Raw genomic sequence first — 20,232 nt, forward strand, 5'->3', positions numbered from 1 at the left:
CTGCAACTCTACATCATGAGTGACATGGGTAACTGTCTCTAGCAGGGGTCGACTATCTACGGAAGCGAGACTTTGAGGGTTCTCTAAGGGCCTCACAGGAACAGAAAATTTGTTGACCTCCTCAAGCCTAATAAAATTTCTGGCGGCACCTGAGTCCACATAGGCCACCAGAGAAGCTTCCCATTAACATGCAAGAGGACAGACAAAGTGAGGGATAGAGAGGTATCACAAATGCCCAGGAAGGCCTCTCTTACCAGGCCTAGGCGGATTTTTCTGGACGGTCAGGACACGTTCGGAGCAAATGGGAGCTGCTACTGCAGTAGAAACAAAGACCCTGGAGGGTTCTCTCCCTACGACGCTGGTCAGAGAGCTTCAGGCGGTCCACCTGCATAGGTTCAGGAGCAGAGGCAGAGGAGAGGATCCTGGGTCGGGGACTGGGTGGTCTGCGAAGAGAAGATAAAGGAAGAGAAACCCTTCTCTCCCTGGTCCGTTCGTGAAACTGGAGATCTATCCTTGTGGCCAGGGAAATCAAATCCTCCAGAGCTGTAGGGGTATCACGACCAGCGAGCTCATCTTTAATATGACCCGAGAGACCTCGCCAGAAAGCGCCCACCAACACCTCGTTATTCCAACCTAAGTCGGCAGACAGGGTCCTGAACTGTATGGCGTACTAGCCTATGGTTAGAGAACCTTGGCAGAGGCTAAACAAAGCCTCAGTGGTGGAGGCTAACCGACCCGGTTCGCCAAAAACCCGACGGAAAGTGTCCATAAAAACGGATAACTGGGTAACCACAGGGTCATCACGCTCCCAGAGGGGATTGACCCAAGCCAGAGCGTCCCCCTCTAGGTGAGAGATGATGAAGGCCACTTTGGCTCGGTCTGTGGGGTACTGCTGGGGCAGTAATTCAAAATGAAGGCGGCACTGATTTAGAAAACCCCGGCATAATTTGGCGTCACCGCTATACCGGGGTGGTTTGGCCAATCGCGGAGGAGGATGGGAACCCACAGCAGGAGGAGCAGAGGCAGTCGACTGCAAGGCAAGCAACCGACTGTCTACCGAAGCCATATAGCTGAGGATATGTGACTGGGTGTCACGCTGCTGCGCCAATTCTTGTTGTAAGCCAGCCAACTGGGCGGCGTTACCAGGGTCAGAGGATTGGAGAGCGGAAAGACGTGAGTCCATAGTTTTCATAAAGGACATCATGTGCGTCTGGTTTTCCCGAAGGAAAACCAACTCTTTTTGGGCAGCCGTGGCTCCAGCGGGGTCCATGGCCTGTTCTAACTGTTACGGTTGCTGTAGCAAGAGGAACGTAGAGGCAACCCGGAAGTGGACCCTCTGGGTCACGGCTCCAGAGCCCCCGAGGGTGAGCGCCAAGGTGAGAACCACCCCCTATACAGGGAGTGTTAGGGGCAGACCCCCAGGGGATAGAACCGTGACAGCCGGAACCAAAGGGACGACTGGGCTTAGACAGGAGAGGAGGCACAGGCGGATCCGTACAAGGAGCCCAAGGGAACAGAGAGGCCGTAGAGAACGGGCAGAGCACAGGACCGGAGCGCAGAGGGTGGCAATAGCTGGAGGCTGCAAAAGAGGAAGTATTGATAAAACACAAAGCGGGAGGATGGAAGGAGCAGGACAGGGAAGGAGTAAGTACCAACAGAGGGTACCGTATAGCAGGAGTGCAGAGTGAGAGCTGACGGAGGCAGCGCAGGCGGAGGCAAAGGGAGAGGGAACTGAAGATACAGCACACAGCGAAGGCAGAGGCAAGAATAGAGGTACTTAAGACCAGGAACACTGCATAACACAGAGAACGCTGCTATGAGACAGCGTCACCGCATTAGAAGAATAGGCGTCTTACCTGTCCAGACACCGGGCATAAGTAGCGCTGGGCGCCACCATGTTGGAGGCGGGGCCAGCGCGTCATACTACCCAGGGGGCTGCGCTCCAGGAGGGAGGCAGTGCGCAGGCGCCCGACACCGAGGGAGCCGAAGGCCGGGCGCGGGGACGCGCTGGGGAGCAGGAGTGCTCCGGGAAGCGCGTGCAGCAAGGTAAGTGGAACCCGGGGCCATGACAGTAGGAGCTCTGAGGACAGGAACTGTCCTCGTAGCATTGTGGTACCGTGCTGGAAAGCATGGACCATTTCCTGCTTCATTGTCCCTTCAACATAGAGGTGTACAACAGGGTGGGCACCTCCATTGGCTGGTCTCGGCTGGCCGGTCTCTCCTATGTGGAGTGGGCCTATGGAGCATTCGGAGACCTTGGTGGCCGGGACCGCTGCACCTTATGTCTAGATAGCTCAGTGGTTAGGTATCACACGTGGAACGCACGGTGCTTAGTATCGACACAACGGAAAATACTCCCAGTGGACGATGTGTTTAGGACCATACTCGGTGACCTGGTGAAGGTGCGCTCTCTGGAGTATGGGAGACTGGGCACACGTAGGGCCGCTCTCCTCTGGAGGGGCTTTTCTTTTAGTGTGCCCTAGTCTGGTCATCTCCTTTCCTGGTGGTGGGCTGCCGCTGACACTGTAGATTTTTGTTTTGTGATCGGTATACAGTGATGTAGGGCTGCAGGCGCTGAACTTGGGCTTTGTGATTTGTGGGTGTTGTAGTGTTTGTTTCTGTATATATTGTATATAGGGATATAGATTTGGGTGTAGGCGTTAGGTTGGGTGGTGGGAAAAGGGGGGAGGTGGGTTTATCTTGTGGGACTATGGGACACTAGGGTGTGTGTGGGGGAAACACTGGCACTGCCTGATCTGGCCAATGGACGTTGGACATGGACTGAGGCATGAGACGCAGGACCAGCTCTCAGGTCAATACGGGGGTTGGGAATGGTGGGCTTGTGTGTGGGGGGTTTAGTTTAGTCCTGTATATATTTGTATAGTTTGTGGTTATTTTAGTTAAAATTTATAAAAAATAAATGAATAAATAAAAAAATCATGTATATAGTTTTTGTTTGCTATTGTTTATTTTATTTGTTTGTTATTAGTTTGTTGGTGACCGGACCAGAAGGTGTAAGTTATTATTAGTTATTATTCTGTATATATGTATAATATGTGTGACAGGAGAGAATGAGCGGCTGGACCAGTGTTCAGTATACGGAGTATTGTCTGGCTGATATTCCTGTTATGTTTCTGTTATTATTATTGTTATGTTTTTCATTTTTAATAATAAAAGATCTACAGGATGTAACTCAGGATCAGTAATGTAATGTATGTACACAGTGACTGCACCAGCAGAATAGTGAGTGCAGCTCTGGAGTATAATACAGGATGTAACTCAGGATCAGTAATGTAGTGTATGTAAACAGTGACTGCACCAGCAGAATAGTGAGTGCAGCTCTGGAGTATAATACAGGATGTAACTCAGGATCAGTAATGTAGTGTATGTAAACAGTGACTGCACCAGCAGAATAGTGAGTGCAGCTCTGGAGTATAATACAGGATGTAACTCAGGATCAGTAATGTAATGTATGTACACAGTGACTGCACCAGCAGAATAGTGAGTGCAGCTCTGGAGTATAATACAGGATGTAACTCAGGATCAGTAATGTAATGTATGTAAACAGTGACTGCACCAGCAGAATAGTGAGTGCAGCTCTGGAGTATAATACAGGATGTAACTCAGGATCAGTAATGTAGTGTATGTAAACAGTGACTGCACCAGCAGAATAGTGAGTGGAGCTCTGGAGTATAATACAGGATGTAACTCAGGATCAGTAATGTAATGTATGTACACAGTGACTGCACCAGCAGAATAGTGAGTGCAGCTCTGGAGTATAATACAGGATGTAACTCAGGATCAGTAATGTAATGTATGTATACAGTGACTGCACCAGCAGAATAGTGAGTGCAGCTCTGGAGTATAATACAGGATGTAACTCAGGATCAGTAACGTAATGTATGTACACAGTGACTGCACCAGCAGAATAGTGAGTGCAGCTCTGGAGTATAATACAGGATGTAACTCAGGATCAGTAATGTAATGTATGTACACAGTGACTGCACCAGCAGAATAGTGAGTGCAGCTCTGCGGCATAATACAGGATGTAACTCAGGATCAGTAACGTAAAGTATGTACACAGTGACTGCACCAGCAGAATAGTGAGTGCAGCTCTGGGGTATAATACAGGATGTAACTCAGGATCAGTAATGTAATGTATGTACACAGTGACTGCACCAGCAGAATAGTGAGTGCAGCTCTGGAGTATAATACAGGATGTAACTCAGGATCAGTAATGTAATGTATGTACACAGTGACTGCACCAGCAGAATAGTGAGTGCAGCTCTGGGGTATAATAAAGGATGTAACTCAGGATCAGTAATGTAAAGTGTGTACACAGTGACTGCACCAGCAGAATAGTGAGTGCAGCTCTGGGGTATAATACAGGATGTAACTCAGGATCAGTAACGTAATGTATGTACACAGCGACTGCACCAGCAGAATAGTGAATGCAGCTCTGGGGTATAATACAGGATGTAACTCAGGACCAGTAATGTAATGTATGTACACAGTGACTGCACCAGCAGAATAGTGAGTACAGCTCTTGGGTATAATACAGGATGTAACTCAGGATCAGTAATGTAATGTATGTACACAGTGACTGCACCAGCAGAATAGTGAGTGCAGCTCTGGGGTATAATACAGGATGTATGTGCTTACGTTGCGATATGGACCCCAATACTCTTTGTATGGTCCTGGTGGTCTTTTCTCAGCATGTGCCCTAGTGGCTCCTGGCCCTGGCTGTCTGGTGCCTGTAGCGCTGTCTTTCTGCGCTGTTTGCAGGGTTGTGTGTACTTTTAGCTGTCAAGGTTCAGGTTGTGCATGTTTTGCTGTGTGGTGTGTGGCCCTGGCCTCTCCCCCTTTGTCACTTGTCACTCACTGCACCTTCCCACCTCCCTGTATAATAAGTTCTCGCTGCAGTGCTGATAACACTACGGGGAGACCCAGGTAACTGTCCGCTGCATCCAGCTGCAGGTGAGTCGGCCGCGTCACTGCGGATGTTGCACATGAAGCATCGTCCTCCGGCTCAGCCGTGAATGAGGCGACAATCAGCGCTGTCATGTACAATCATAGCAGACTCGGGGAGTGGGGAGCGAGCGGAGGATGATGGTTGTTGTAATCACGGCACAGAATCAGGCAGAATAATCCCAAAACCAAAGACGTATGTACTAGAGAGCCAGTCCGTGCAGCTGCTGTGGAGACTCCGAGACTAGGGACCCCGGATCAGTATAACATGGCCCCTTATTGTGGGTGGTGGATCCTGAGATTTGGGCTTCTCATCTTTCTAGCTTCTTTACAATCCTTAATGTATGTGCAGACAGTCAGTAAATGCTGCAGTTGGACGCTGTGTACATGTGCAGTGTCCAGATGTTACAGCGTGGTGGATGGAATGTCAAAAAATCCCGTGCTCACAATGTGTCCACAGACGCCTGCGGAGACGGACATGTGGTGCGTCTCTCCAGACCGCAGCATGGCAATTACACCCATAGAATGTATTGGACATGGTGAATCCGCACGGTACAGTGTGGTTACAATGTGGGTACAGTGTTAGTATAGTGTGGGTACAGTGTGGGTACGGTGTTGTTACAATGTGGATACAGTGTTAGTACAGTCTGGGTACAATGTGGGTACAGTGTGGGTACAGTGTTTTTACAATTTGGGTACAGTGTTAATAAAGTGTGGGTACAGTGTGGTTACAATGTGGGTACAGTGTGTGTACAATGTGGGTACAGTGTTGGTATAATGTGGGTACAGTGTGGCTACAATGTGGGTACAGTGTGTGTACAATGTGGGTACAGTGTTGGTATAATGTGGGTACATTGTTGGTATAATGTGGGTACAGTGTGGGTACAGTGTTGGTATGTGGGTACAGTGTTGTTACAATGTGGCTACAGTGTGTGTACAATGTGGCTACAGTGTTGGTATAATGTGGGTACAGTGTGGCTACAATGTGGGTACAGTGTTGGTATAATGTGGATACAGTGTGGGTACAGTGTTGGTATAATGTGTGTACAATGTGGGTACAGTGTTAGTATAGTGTGGGTACAGTGTTGGTATAATGTGGGTACAGTGTGGGTACAGTGTGGGTACAGTGTTGGTATAATGTGGGTACAGTGTGGCTACAATGTGGATATAATGTGGGTACAGTGTTGGTATAATGTGGGTACAGTGTGGGTACAGTGTTGGTATAATGTGGGTACAGTGTGGGTACAGTGTTGGTACAGTGTGGGTACAGTGTTGGTATAATGTGGGTACAGTGTTGGTACAGTGTGGGTACAGTGTTGGTACAGTGTGGGTACAGTGTTGGTATAATGTGGGTACAGTGTTGGTATAATGTGGGTACAGTGTGGGTACAGTGTTGGTATAATGTGGGTACAGTGTTGGTACAGTGTGGGTACAGTGTTGGTATAGTGTGGGTACAGTGTTGGTATAATGTGGGTACAGTGTGGGTACAGTGTTGGTATAATGTGGGTACAGTGTGGGTACAGTGTGGGTACAGTGTTGGTATTATGTGGGTACAGTGTGGCTACAATGTGGGTACAATGTGGGTACAGTGTTGGTATAATGTGGGTACAGTGTGGGTACAGTGTTGGTATAATGTGGGTACAGTGTGGGTACAGTGTTGGTACAGTGTGGGTACAGTGTTGGTATAATGTGGGTACAGTGTTGGTATAATGTGGGTACAGTGTTGGTACAGTGTGGGTACAGTGTTGGTATAATGTGGGTACAGTGTTGGTACAATGTGGGTACAGTGTTGGTACAGTGTGGGTACAGTGTTGGTATAATGTGGGTACAGTGTGGCTACAATGTGGGTACAGTGTTGGTACAGTGTGGGTACAGTGTTGGTACAGTGTGGGTACAGTGTTGGTATAATGTGGGTACAGTGTGGGTACAGTGTGGGTATAATGTGGGTACAGTGTTTTTACAATTTGGGTACAGTGTTAGTATAGTGTGGGTACGGTGTTGTTACAATGTGGATTTAGTGTTAGTACAGTCTGGGTACAATGTGGGTACAGTGTTGTTACAATGTGGGTACAGTGTGGGTTAAGTATTGGCATAATGTGGATACAGTGTTGGTATAATGTAGGTACAGTGTTGGTACAGTGTTGGTATAATGTAGGTACAGTGTTGGTACAGTGTGGCTACAATGTGGGTACAGTGTTGGTATAATATGGGAATTTTGCAGTCCTTATCCGTTGCTCCCAGGAACAAGGCTACACCACTGCCCGCATTCTCCACCAATTGTGAGGTAGCGCTGTCATTCAAGGTTGGGGGACACTCGCTTGGCAGCCACACAATCAGATCCAGCTCGGGTTTTCATAACCATATCAGTCTGTGCGGTTTATTATTCAGCATAAACCACAGGAAGCACCACAAAGTTCATATCAGCATAGCGTCCGTTATAGAGGCTATTCAGCCTCATCATTATCTCACCCGTCAGGGTTCCTTATGCGGCTTCACCATCGCATACGTTAGTTCCCTCCAGGGAGCTCTCAGGCACACATCGCCAATGCTCACACAGCCGCTCCACAGGCTGTTAGTGAGGAGATCCTTCTCCTCACAGGACCTTCCAAACTGGACCAATCAGGTCCCAGCATTCACATCAGGTGACCCACCCTAGCCGCCTTATATGGTCCATAGCCACGCCCACTGGGTCACATGGCTATGACCTCATCACAGGTCCTTCACACACTTACACAGCCTTTTACTATAGGCGTTTTCAGACACACCCCTGGGTGGGTTTGTAGGTAACCAGAACCCGCCCATCTCTCTAGCTACCTGAAGACTTCTCCCTTATACTTAGAAACAACACCTCAGCCATGATATTGCTGATCACACATACACAAGTCTCCATCTCAAAGCCACCCACTTTGAGATACATAACTATCCTTCAGGATTCTGCCACTCATCCGTTCTCTTGGGACATCCACACAGCACCCCCTAGTGGACACAGTGGTCATTACACCACATCTCACAATAATGATTGGCCATTAGAAATGTGGTCAAGAAAAGAAGTACAAACTAAAAACTGAGAAAATAAATGATATAAAAATAATACACTTAAAATCCATGCGCAAAACAGTTTACCACAAAACATGCGATGAATGGTGTGGAATAAATAAGTCAATAAGGCAGGTAAGTATACAAGAGACACAAGTGTGGGATCTGCTGCACAGGATGCAATCAATACCATCAATATCCCTGCAAGGTTATGTATAATAGATAATGATGTCTGTAAAGCGCCGCGGAATATGATGGCGCTATACAAGCACAATAATAATAATAATAAATTGTGACATCTATGATTCATGACCTTCCAAGGAAATTGATTGCATTGACTGTATTCTGTGCTATATTTGGCGCACGGATATTAAGTGTATTAATTACATATAGTTACATAGGTTGAAAAAAGACCTCGGTCCATCACGTTCAACCTTTCTCCACCAATTATTTTTTTCTGTCACTAAATTAACTATAACCCACAGAGTTATGTGTAGTGAGGAAATCGTCCGGCCCTTGTATAAAAGCTTTTAATCTCGGCCATTACGATCTCTTGTGGTCGGCATTCCACAGTCTGACTGCTCTAACTGTAAAGATCCCTTTCCTGTTTACCTGCCAGAATCGCCTTTCCTCCACCAGTAATGAGTGCCCCTGGTCCTCAGGACGGTCCATGGAAGGAATATGTGCCGTCCTCTGTACTGACCACGCATATACACTGCTCAAAAAAAATAAAGGGAACACTTAACCAACAGAATCTAACTCCAAGTAAATCAAACTTCTGTGAAATCAAACTGTCCACTTAGGAAGCAACACTGATTGACAATCAATTTCACATGCTGTTGTGCAAATGGAATAGACAACAGATGAAAATTATTGGCAATTATCAAGACACCCTCAATAAAGGAGTGGTTCTGCAGGTGGGGACCACAGACCACATCTCAGTACCAATGCTTTCTGGCTGATGTTTTGGTCACTTTTGAATGTTGGTTGTGCTTTCATACTCGTGGTAGCATGAGACAGACTCTACAACCCACACAAGTGGATCAGGTAGTGCAGCTCATCCAGGATGGCACATCAATTCGAGCTGTGGCAAGGTTTGCTGTGTCTGTCAGTGTAGTGTCAAGAGGCTGGAGGCGCTACCAGGAGACAGGCCAGTACACCAGGAGATGTGGAGGGGGCCGTAGGATGGCAACAACCCAGCAGCAGGACCGCTACCTCAGTCTATGTGCAAGGAGGAACAGTAGGAGCACTGCCAGAGCCCTGCAAAATGACCTCCAGCAGGCCACAAATGTGCATGTGTCTGCACAAACGGTTAGAAATCGACTCCATGAGGATGGTCTGAGGGCTTGACATCCACAGATGGGGGTTGTGCTCACAGCCCAACAACATTCAGGATGCTTGGCATTTGCCACAGAACACCATGATTGGCAAATTCGCCACTGGCGCCCTGTGCTCTTCACAGATGAAAGCAGGTTCACACTGAGCACATGTGACAGACATGACAGAGCCTGGAGATGCCGTGGAGAGTGATCTGCTGCCTGCAACATCCTTCAGCATGTCCGGTTTGGCAGTGGGTCAGCAATGGTGTGGGGTGGCATTTCTTTGGAGGGGCGCACGGTGTTAGGTTGTGAGCACAATCCCCATCTGTGGACATCAGGCACAATTGAGTCACATTCCATTTAAACTTTCAAAAGGACAACTTTACTGTATTCATTTTGCAGCACATCCAAATTTTTCACAGCATTAATCTCATGGTCCACATTACACGTTTCTTCTTCTTTCCCTGTACTTCTCTCACTGTCACACAGCACGTTCCCGGGTCTGACCGCCTCATATGGTTCCCCAGCGTCCTCCTTGTTTAGCTCTGCCAGTTAGACACTCTGCCTGTTTCGCCCCAGACATATGATCATCTGTTCCCAAAGTCAGTTGCCACATGGCGAATGACCTGCCCTTCTGTACTGTCTCCTGCAGTGACATAGCATTCTCCCGGTCCAAACTCACTGCATCTGGAAGTTCCCTCAGCCGTTTCACCCCAAATCTGAGGGCATAAGCCCATGCTATAAGTTGCCACATAATGGAGCCACCTGCATCTGTTCTGTTCCAAGCCTGCTGTGACACTTGACTGTTCTGGCCTGTAGCTATGAATGGCTGGGCTTCTCCTTTAAACATTGCATGGTTACTGCTACAATTATGGGCACTTAAGCCCGTGCAGGCGGTTTGGGCACCGTGGCCCATCTGATTCCTCTCAGGAAGTCCTCCCTATCTTAGCTGCAGTTGGCCCCTCCTAAATTAACTAGTTACTAGCTCTATGTACTTGTCTCTATAGTATCCTAACATGCCCCCCTCTAGTGGCTGAACTAAGCACTGCACTTTCCCTTCATACCTATATAGCTATATATGGCAGTACGCTTATCAGCATAAGGAACATCTCATAATAATCAGGACGTATTAAATTCAGTAATATACATACAGCAACATATACATTTAAATATCAAAGGAAAGGAGAGGAGCATTACACGGTCCCAGTCCACCCCTGAAACATCTAATCCCATCATATGTGGTACAAGCTGAAGCTGTGTATCTAATGACCACCATGTGTAATACCCCCCAGAGAAACGTATCTAATGACCACCATGTGTGATACAGCCCAGAGCCATGTATCTAATGACCACCATGTGTGATACAGCCCAGAGCCACGTATCTAATGACTATCGTGTGTGATACCCCTAGAGCCACGTATCTAATGACTATCGTGTGTAATACCCCTAGAGCAACGTATCTAATGACTATCGTGCCTGATACAGCCATGAGTCATGTATCTAATAACCATCGTGTGTGATACCCCCCAGAGCCACGTACCTAATAAATATTGTGTGTGATACCCCCCAGAGCCACGTACCTAATGACTATCGTGTGTGACACCACCAGAGCAACGTATCTAATGACTACTATGTGTGATACCCCCAGAGTCATGTATCTAATGACCATCATGTGTGAAAAATCCATTCATATTCTAGGCCAGCTTTACTTATTTTCTTCTTTAACTTTCTGCTTTGTTCCCTCCGCCTAGACATTCCAGGATGGACCTGAAATTTCTCCTACAGTTGCTGATTTTAATGTCTGCTGTAAAAGGCGGCCACTTCTCAAAATCGTTTTCCAAGGGTCGGTATATGGCATCTGTCTTCTCAGACCTGACCTCAGAGGAGATGACCTCCATTCATAATTTCCTCACGGACCAAGAGCAGCTTAACTTAGTCTCCATCAGAAGTCATTTTGGCAAAAACTCAATCTTCATGATGGAACTTAATTTGCCGAAAAAGCGGTTTGTCCTGAACTTTTTAGATAACGATGGCCCCAAACCTCAACGAGAAGCCAAGGTGGTCGTATACTTTGGAGATCAGGCTCATCCGAACATCACAGAGTATATTGTTGGCCCCCTGCCTCACCCTTATTATTACCGTCCAGTAACTTTGAAACGCAACAAGCCTGTAAGATTTGAATCACGGCCTATGACTTATATGGAATATGAGAAAATCGAAAAACGTCTGTTGGAGCTCACCAAGGAGTTCAACCACATCTTAGTGGAGTCCTCCGGCTTCTCCTTCTACAACTGCTCTTCCCGTTGTCTTAGCTTCACGGACATCGCCCCTCGTGGCCTGAATTCTGGAGAACGTCGCTCTTGGTTGTTGCTCCAGAGGTACGTAGAAGGGTTCTTCCTCCACCCTATTGGAGTTGAGCTTCTCTTCAATCATCGCTCAATGAACCCTAAAGAGTGGACCATCGATAAGATCTGGTACAATGGCCAATATTTTGATAGCGTGAAAGAGCTGGTCCGAAAGTATGAGAAGAATGAAATGACCAAGATACACCTACCAGATGACACAACAGACCCTTATTCTACCTTCAAGCCCCGTGGAGAATTTAATACTAAATCTAATATACAAGGTCCAAAAATATGTGAACCTCAGGGAAAACGTTACCGAGTTCTGGGCAACTATGTGGAGTATACTGGTTGGACCTTTGCTTATCGGGTCCGTCCATCTGCCGGCCTGCAAATATTTGATATCCAATACAATCACGAGAGGATAGCCTACGAGGTGAGCATCCAGGAAGCCATAGCCTTCTACAGTGGGGTCTCACCGGGTGGTACCCAAACAAAGTACATTGACTCTGGGTGGGGGATGGGAACGGTTCATTATGAGTTGTCGAAAGGAATTGACTGTCCTGAAGGAGCCACCTACCAGGATCTCTATAATTATTACGACACGGACAAACCGCTACGATATAAAAATGCATTGTGCATCTTCGAGCATCCCACGGGGATACCCTTACGGAGACATTTTGACAGCAATTTCAATGGCGGATACAATTTCTACGCCGGGGTTGAAAATTATGCCTTGGTGGTGAGGACCACATCCACAGTCTATAACTATGACTATATCTGGGACTTTCTGTTCTACCAAAATGGAGTAATAGAGGTTAAGGTGAGTGCCACGGGGTACATCCATGCCACTTTTTTCACCCCTGATGGCCTCCACTTTGGAAGCAGAGTCTACAGCCACGTTCTGGGGAACATGCACACACACTTGATCAATTATAAGGTGGACCTAGACATTGCAGGTAAGAGACTGCAGCAGACTACAACGGAGGATATTGCTTTGTTATTACACTGTACGCTATATTAAAGAACGCTTCATCGTCCTTAGAATCAGTCGGACATTTCTAGATGACGGATTTTAGACTTCCATTAGGTCCATCTGTTTTTCCTTTGAGCGCACAAACCTTTCCTGTAGTGAGGTCAGAGCACATTACAGAGGCCCTGATGCCAGATCGCATGCAGACAGATTTGACTCTTACTTTATTTCTGCTCCTCTCCTGAGTATTAAGCTTTTTGTTGTTGTTGTTGTTTTTTTTTTTTTTTATAAGTCCGCCACATGATTCTAGAGCTGCAGGCCTTTTTATTCAGTGCTAAATTTGATGGTCCTTGTGAGGAGGGTGTGGCTCATAGGCTCCTCTTGGGCGTGTCTGTGCAAAATTACACTTTGAGCCACTCCCCTTTGTTTAGATTCTAAAAATTAGCACTGAATAAAAACAACTTGTATCTAGGGAACCGTATGGCAGATTAAAAAACAATATTCAGGGGAGCAGTGAAAGTAAAACAAAGAGCAAAGATTGCCCAATATTTACCTAATGACAGGTCCTCTTTAACTGTATCATAAATCTCCCGGGTCCCTCCGAAATCTGTATCAGGGCCTCTACCAATCATCTTTCCTTTATGACATGGCTGTCTTCTTATCTGCAGAGTGATCTATGGGCCCCTCAGATACCTGGCGTCACTGCGACTTCTAGATCCCCAAGACCTGTGACCTTGTATATTTGTGACTCTACAGATAACTTGTATTACTAATATTTGCTATAGAAAGTGTGAACATTATCTTATCTGTAGGAAACAAACATTGGGAAAGTCTTCACTCCCTTCATCTGACCCCTGAACTTTCAGGATGGAGCAATTCTATACACTCTCATCACTGATAACACAAATAATTCCTCAGATAATTCCAAAGGCGATGTAATGTGCAAAGATCATAATTACCACTAATGACACATAATATAATCAGCCGCACACCAGCGCCATAGAGAAATCCTCTAATGTAAACATAGGCCCTGCCGAATAACAAACTTTTACATAGAGAGCAGTATTATAGTATTTATATTCTTGTACATAGGGGCAGTATTATAGTACTTATATTCTTGTACATAGGGGCAGTATTATAGTAGTTATATTCTTGTACATGGGGCAGTATTATAGTAGTTATATTCTTGTACATAGGAGCAGTATTATAGTAGTTATATTCTTGTACATAGGGGCAGTATTATAGTAGTTATATTCTTGTACATAGGGGCAGTATTATAGTAGTTATATTCTTGTACATAGGGGCAGTATTATAGTAGTTATATTCTTGTACATAGGGGCAGTATTATAGTAGTTATATTCTTGTACATAGAGGCAGTATTATAGTAGTTATATTCTTGTACATAGGGGCAGTATTATAGTAGTTATATTCTTGTACATAGGGAGCAGTATTATAGTAGTTATATTCCTGTACATAGGAGCAGTATTATAGTAGTTATATTCTTGTACATAGGAGCAGTATTATAGTAGCTATATTCTTGTATATAGGAGGCAGTATTATAGTAGCTATATTCTTGTACATAGGGGCAGTATTATAGTAGCTATATTCTTGTATATAGGAGCAGTATTATAGTAGCTATATTCTTGTACATAGGGGCAGTATTATAGTAGTTATATTCTTGTACATAGGGGCAGTATTATAGTAGTTATATTCTTGTACATAGGGGCAGTATTATAGTAGCTATATTCTTGTACATAGGGGCAGTATTATAGTAGTTATATTCTTGTACATAGGGAGCAGTATTATAGTAGTTATATTCTTGTACATAGGAGCAGTATTATAGTAGTTATATTCTTGTACATAGGGAGCAGTATTATAGTAGTTATATTCTTGTACATAGGGGCAGTATTATAGTAGTTATATTCTTGTACATAGGGAGCAGTATTATAGTAGTTATATTCTTGTACATAGGAGCAGTATTATAGTAGTTATATTCTTGTACATAGGGAGCAGTATTATAGTAGTTATATTCTTGTACATAGGGGCAGTATTATAGTAGTTATATTCTTGTACATAGGGAGCAGTATTATAGTAGTTATATTCTTGTACATAGGAGCAGTATTATAGTAGTTATATTCTTGTACATAGGGAGCAGTATTATAGTAGTTATATTCTTGTACATAGGAGCAGTATTACAGTAGTTATATACTTGCACATAGGGGGCAGTATTATAGTAGTTATATTCTTTTACATGGTGCAGTGTTATTATTATACCTTTTTTTAAAAAAAATATTTAGGTACAGAAAACATCTTTGAAACCATTGACCTTAAATATGAGAACATTACAAACCCTTGGAGTCCTGATCACTTTATTGTCCAGTCCCGTATTGATCGTGTCCAGAGAAGCAGTGAGCGTCAGGCAGCTTTTAAGTTTGGATCTCACGTCCCCCGGTATCTAATGTTCCAAAACCCCAACAAGAAGAACAAGTGGGGACATCAGAAGAGCTACAGAATTCAGTACAACTCCCACGGCCACAGCGTGCTGCCTCGGATGTGGGCTGAGGAGAAAGGAGTCTCGTGGTCCAGGTTAGTGGGATGAGGGAACATCTGGGCTCACATTGCTCTGGAGGTACAAGGACGACCCATCATTTTGGAATACACAATGAATATATAGTGAAATGTGAAGTCTTCATCCGGTGAGATGTTTAGAAAGTATTTCCCCAGTCTCTTAATTCTTTGGTGCTAAGTAACAACATTTCAGAAATTGAAAGTTTGGCCAAAAATCTGTTGCATTTTGAAACATCTACATTATATAACACTAGCTGAAGAGCCCGTCGCTGCCTGGGCACAGTAACCAACTGTGGTTAGATATAACAAATTATAATGATTATATTGCACATAAAAACATTTCACATCATATATTCAACACTACAGATTTGCAACACAAATTGACTAAACGATTACCCAAGTATTGATACACCTCATGCTTCTGCTTTTTACACAGCCTCCTCCTGCACCTCACGCTCCTCCTTTTAGTATCAGCCACAGGGGATATATACTGTCCGGCTTTCTCCCTCCGCAGCCCCTCTCCACCCGCCATCTCACTCTCTCCACTGGCCGTCCCGCTCTCTCCCTCAGCAGCCCCGCTTTCGCTCCACAGCCCCGCTGTCTCTCTCTGGAGCCCAGCTCTCCATCCACCGTCACGCTCTCTCCTTCCGCAGCCCCACTCTCCAATCGCCGTCCCGCATTCTCCCTCCACGTCCCTGCTCGCCATTTGCTGCCCGGCTCTCTCCCTCCGCAGCCCCGTTCTCCACTCGCCATTCCGCTCTCTCCATCCACAGGCCGTCTCCACTGGCCATCCCGCTCTCTCCCTTAGCAGCCCAGCTTTCCACCCGTGTCCTGCTCTCTCCCTTAACAGTCTCGCTCTCCACCCACCATCACACTCTCCTTCCACAGTCCCGCTCTCCACATATAGTCCCCGCTCTCTCCCTCTGCAGCCCCGCTTTCCATGCGCTGTCGTATTTCATCCCGCCGCAGTCCCGCTTTCCATCCGTGTACCGCTCTCCCTCCACAGCCCCGTGCTCTCCCTCTACACCCCCGCTCTCCAGACACCGTCCCGTTCTGTCCCTCTGCTGCCCCGCTCTCCACTTGTGTCCCACTTTCTCCCTCGCAGCTCTGCTCTCCACCCACGTCCCGCACTTTCCCTCTGCAACCCCTTTCCCCATTCGCCAGTGGGCGGGGCTTTGTGGAGTGGGCATGGCTTGATACACACACACACACATACACTCAGCTTTATATATATAGATTGGATAGAAACTTAATTTAAAAGATTAGATAAATCTATTCTCCAGCTTTATCAATGTATGATGAAAGCTTCTGTAACTTCATAGTACGCTGCATGTCGGAGTTATTGACTATGTTCAAGATCTTTTTCTTGCGGTCAGCAATTGGGAACAGTATACTCTGTATTCAGAACCTGTATATATGTAAAGGGATTGTCCCTTTTCATGACATTTTGCCTACAAACAATTTGTGCTTTACTTACCCTCCTCAAGCTGCAGCCAATCACTGAGTTCAGCAGCGCTGCCAATGTGGATGGCGCAAACCATTGAGATCAGTGATTGGTAACAGCGCTGTCCTCATGACCGTCATAGACTGAGGCACCGATAGCGGCTGAACGCTGGACCCGGGGAGAGTTTGGAAAGCAGATTGCTTTTTTTTTTTTTTTTGCAACCAAGGCCAAGTTCACACCTTCGATATTTGGTCAGTATCAGTCTTTAGAAGCCAAAACCAGGAGTGGGTGATAATAGATAAGTGGTGACGTGTCTCTATTACACTTTTTCTGATTGTGGCTACAAATACTGATGTAAAATACTGACCAAATAGTATCGGCTCAGATAAGATGTAACAACTAAGAGGGGAACGATTTGTGGCCGATGTGTTTAGCTCACAGAGCATGGTCTTCAGGAGAGGTCAGAACTTGAAACCCTCCAGCTCTTGTAACACTACACACAGCCAGCGTGACAGCCTGCTGGGAGTAGTAGTTTCACAGCAGCTGGAGTGTTCCAGACTTCTCCCTTTGGTGGATCCTCTCATCTCGCTGTCCTTTTTATGTCCCCTGAACGGCAGATACAGCCTGGCAGTGACCCGACACCGAGAATCGGAGCTGGCCAGCAGCAGCCTGTACATCCAGTGCGACCCCTGGGATCCCGACGTCTATTTTGAGAATTTCATCCGTAATAACGAGGACATTGTGAACAAGGTAAATACAGTCTAATTAGTCTTTAGGCTTCTTCCTTACTCCGGTGTTTGTCTCCATCTCGTCCATTTTCACCCTCTTCCCTTTTTTTCTGATGATTTTTCCTTCTACATTTTTTACAAACTTTCGTGCTCATTGATGTTCCTTCTGGTTTATGGTTTAGGATCTTGTCGCTTGGGTGACAGTCGGCTTCCTCCATATCCCCCACGCTGAGGACATCCCAAATACTTCCACACCAGGAAACGCGGTGGGATTCTTTCTTCGACCTTTCAACTTTTTTAATGAGGACCCCTCCGTGGCCTCCAGGAGCCCAGTCATTGTGAAACCCATGGACAGTAGCTTCACCAAAGTGAACATCCAGCGTTGGACTCCAGAAGTGCTCGGTCAGTGCGTGACGGACAAACCCTTCCGGTACAACGGAACTTACTTCTCCGACTGAATCCCGAGGATTCGCCGACAACCGGGACACAGACAACATGAGGAGCGTTCCAGCATCTCTCTGGGAACAAAGAGTCAGAATTCAGGACAAATATAGAAACCTCGGGAGGTGCAGATAAGACGCAAGAAACCGGTGGTCTCACACCGCAGTGCCCACTTATAGTGGGAGACTTCTGACTACTTCCATGGTCATAAATATAGTTGCAGCATCAAGTAATTCCATACCATGCCATTAAATATAAATAATACCTCAACAATAAGGCAAGTTATTACCGCTCTATACCAGACTGGTGTGAAGACATCCACCTGTGACGCATCTCTGGGAAGTCTACCATCAACAATTACTACCTCTTTGCTGTTTCATCACATAACATCCTATGACAGCCACAGATTGCTCTGACTAGAGCCTCAATGCTTTTATATAAGGTGCCCCTATAAGGATCAATAAGGGAAGCTTCCTATATAGAGAGACAAAAGAAAACTTTATCTGCAGCCACCACTAGGGGGAGCTCCCTGTATACAGAGATACATGATAAGATCCTGTCTGCAGCCACCACTAGGGGGAGCTCCCTGTATACAGAGATACATTATAAGATCCTGTCTGCAGCCACCACTAGGGGGAGCTCCCTGTATACAGAGATACATGATAAGATCCTGTCTGCAGCCACCACTAGGGGGAGCTCCCTGTATACAGAGATACATGATAAGATCCTGTCTGCAGCCACCACTAGGGGGAGCTCCCTGTATACAGAGATACATAAGATCCTGTATGCAGCCACCACTAGGGGGAGCTCCCTGTATACAGAGATACCTCAGGCTTTTTTCTGCAACTACTACTAGGGGGAGAGTTTTACAGAACTACTGAGAGCTTACTACAGACTTTTACAGCCAGCTCTAGGGGGAGCTCACTACACAACTTATAGGTTTATACCGCCATGATTAAAAGGGGATTACTATATACAGATATCCAAGGGCAGAAATATGGGGAGCTCACTATATATAAATGTATAAAGCCACTACTAGTGGAAGCTCACTACATACAAATATAGTGCTCAAAAAAGATAAAGGCTTAACCAACACAATGTACTAGGCTGTGGTCCCTTTATTTTCTTGAGCAGTGTGATTATTGGATTTTTTGCTGCATTTTTTAATGCATTTTCCCCCTTATTTGATGCGTTTCTGGTGCGAATTTGAAGCCGCGTTTTTATTGTAGTTTTTAAAAATACAGAAAATCTTTGATTCTGCACTTAACCCCTTCACCTCGAAGCCTGTTTTCACCTTCCTGACCAGGCCAATTTTTACAATTCTGACCACTGTCACTTCATGAGGTTATAACTCTAGAACGCTTCCACGGATCTCGGTGATTCTTTAGTGGTAAAATTTCTTCGATATGACTTGAGTTTATTTGTGGAAAAAAAATGGAAATTCGGCGAAAATTTCGCAACTTTTAATTTTTGTGCCCTTAAAGCAGAGAGTCATATAGCACAAAATAGCTAATAAATAACATTTCCCACATGTCGACTTTACATCAGCACAATTTTGGAAGCATAACTTTTTCATGTTAGGGCGGTATAAGGGTTAAAAGTTCACCAGCGATTTCTGTTTTCCAAAATAATTTATAAAACCATTTTTTTTTTAGGGACAACATCACATTTGAAGTAACTTTGAGGGGTCTACATGACAGAAAATGCCCAAAAGTGACACCATTCTAAAAACTGCACCCCTCAAGGTGCGCAAAACCCACAGTCAAGAAGTTTATTAACCCTTCAGGTGCTTCACAGGAATTTTTGGAATGTGGAAGAAAAAAAATTAACATTTACTTTTCTTTCACAAAAATTTTCCTTTAGACATAATTTTTTTTTTTTACTTTCGCAAGGTTAAAAGGAGAAAGTGGACCATGCGGTTTGTTGTGCAATTTCTCCTAAGCACGCCGATACCCCATAAGTGGAAGAAAACAACTGTTTGGGTGCACGGCAGAGCTCAGAAGGGAAGGAGAGGGCAGGAGAACCATTTGACTTTTTGAATGTAAAATATGCTGGATTAGCGGTTGTCATGTCGCGTTTGAAGAGCACCTGACACCATTTTGGAAACTAGACCCCTTAGGGACCTTATCTAGATGTGTATTGAGCCCCTTGAATCCACAGGTGCTTCACAGAAGTTTATAACATAGAGACGTGTAAATAAAAAACAAAAAAAAAATAACACATTTTTCCCAAATAAATCTTTTTTAGCTCCATATTTATTTTGTATTTTCATAAGGGTAAAAGGAGAAATTGCTCAATACAATGTCCTGTTCAATTTCTCCTGAGTACGCAGATACCCCATATATATGTGGGGGAAAACTACTGTTTGGGTGCACGGCAGGGCTTGGAAGGGAAGGAGCGCCATTTGACTTTT

At 45.4% G+C, this 20,232-nt stretch overlaps 1 protein-coding gene across 1 annotated transcript; it reads left to right on the plus strand.

Annotated features, from left to right (window-relative positions):
- Positions 1-4,870: 4,870 nt before the first annotated feature.
- AOC1 (amine oxidase copper containing 1) lies at positions 4,871-19,348 on the plus strand. The gene is made up of 5 exons (XM_073582205.1): positions 4,871-4,977; positions 11,075-12,624; positions 14,936-15,224; positions 17,268-17,400; positions 17,561-19,348. The coding sequence occupies exons 2-5, from the start codon at positions 11,085-11,087 to the stop codon at positions 17,834-17,836; spliced, it is 2,238 nt and encodes a 745-aa protein (XP_073438306.1). The 5' UTR covers positions 4,871-4,977; positions 11,075-11,084; the 3' UTR covers positions 17,837-19,348.
- Positions 19,349-20,232: the final 884 nt, after the last annotated feature.

Source organism: Dendrobates tinctorius, unplaced genomic scaffold (genome assembly GCF_039654945.1).
Source record: "Dendrobates tinctorius isolate UK_male_01 unplaced genomic scaffold, ASM3965494v1 ptg000070l, whole genome shotgun sequence".
In the NCBI taxonomy this organism is placed as follows: domain Eukaryota; kingdom Metazoa; phylum Chordata; class Amphibia; order Anura; family Dendrobatidae; genus Dendrobates; species Dendrobates tinctorius.

Excerpts from the sequence above, each read along its gene's own strand:
- AOC1 (XM_073582205.1), top strand. The coding sequence starts at position 11,085 with ATGGACCTGAAATTTCTCCTACAGTTGCTGATTTTAATGTCTGCTGTA. Across the intron at positions 12,625-14,935 it reads GGTGGACCTAGACATTGCAG|GTACAGAAAACATCTTTGAA; the intron begins GTAAGAGACTGC and ends AAAAATATTTAG. Across the intron at positions 15,225-17,267 it reads AAAGGAGTCTCGTGGTCCAG|ATACAGCCTGGCAGTGACCC; the intron begins GTTAGTGGGATG and ends CCTGAACGGCAG.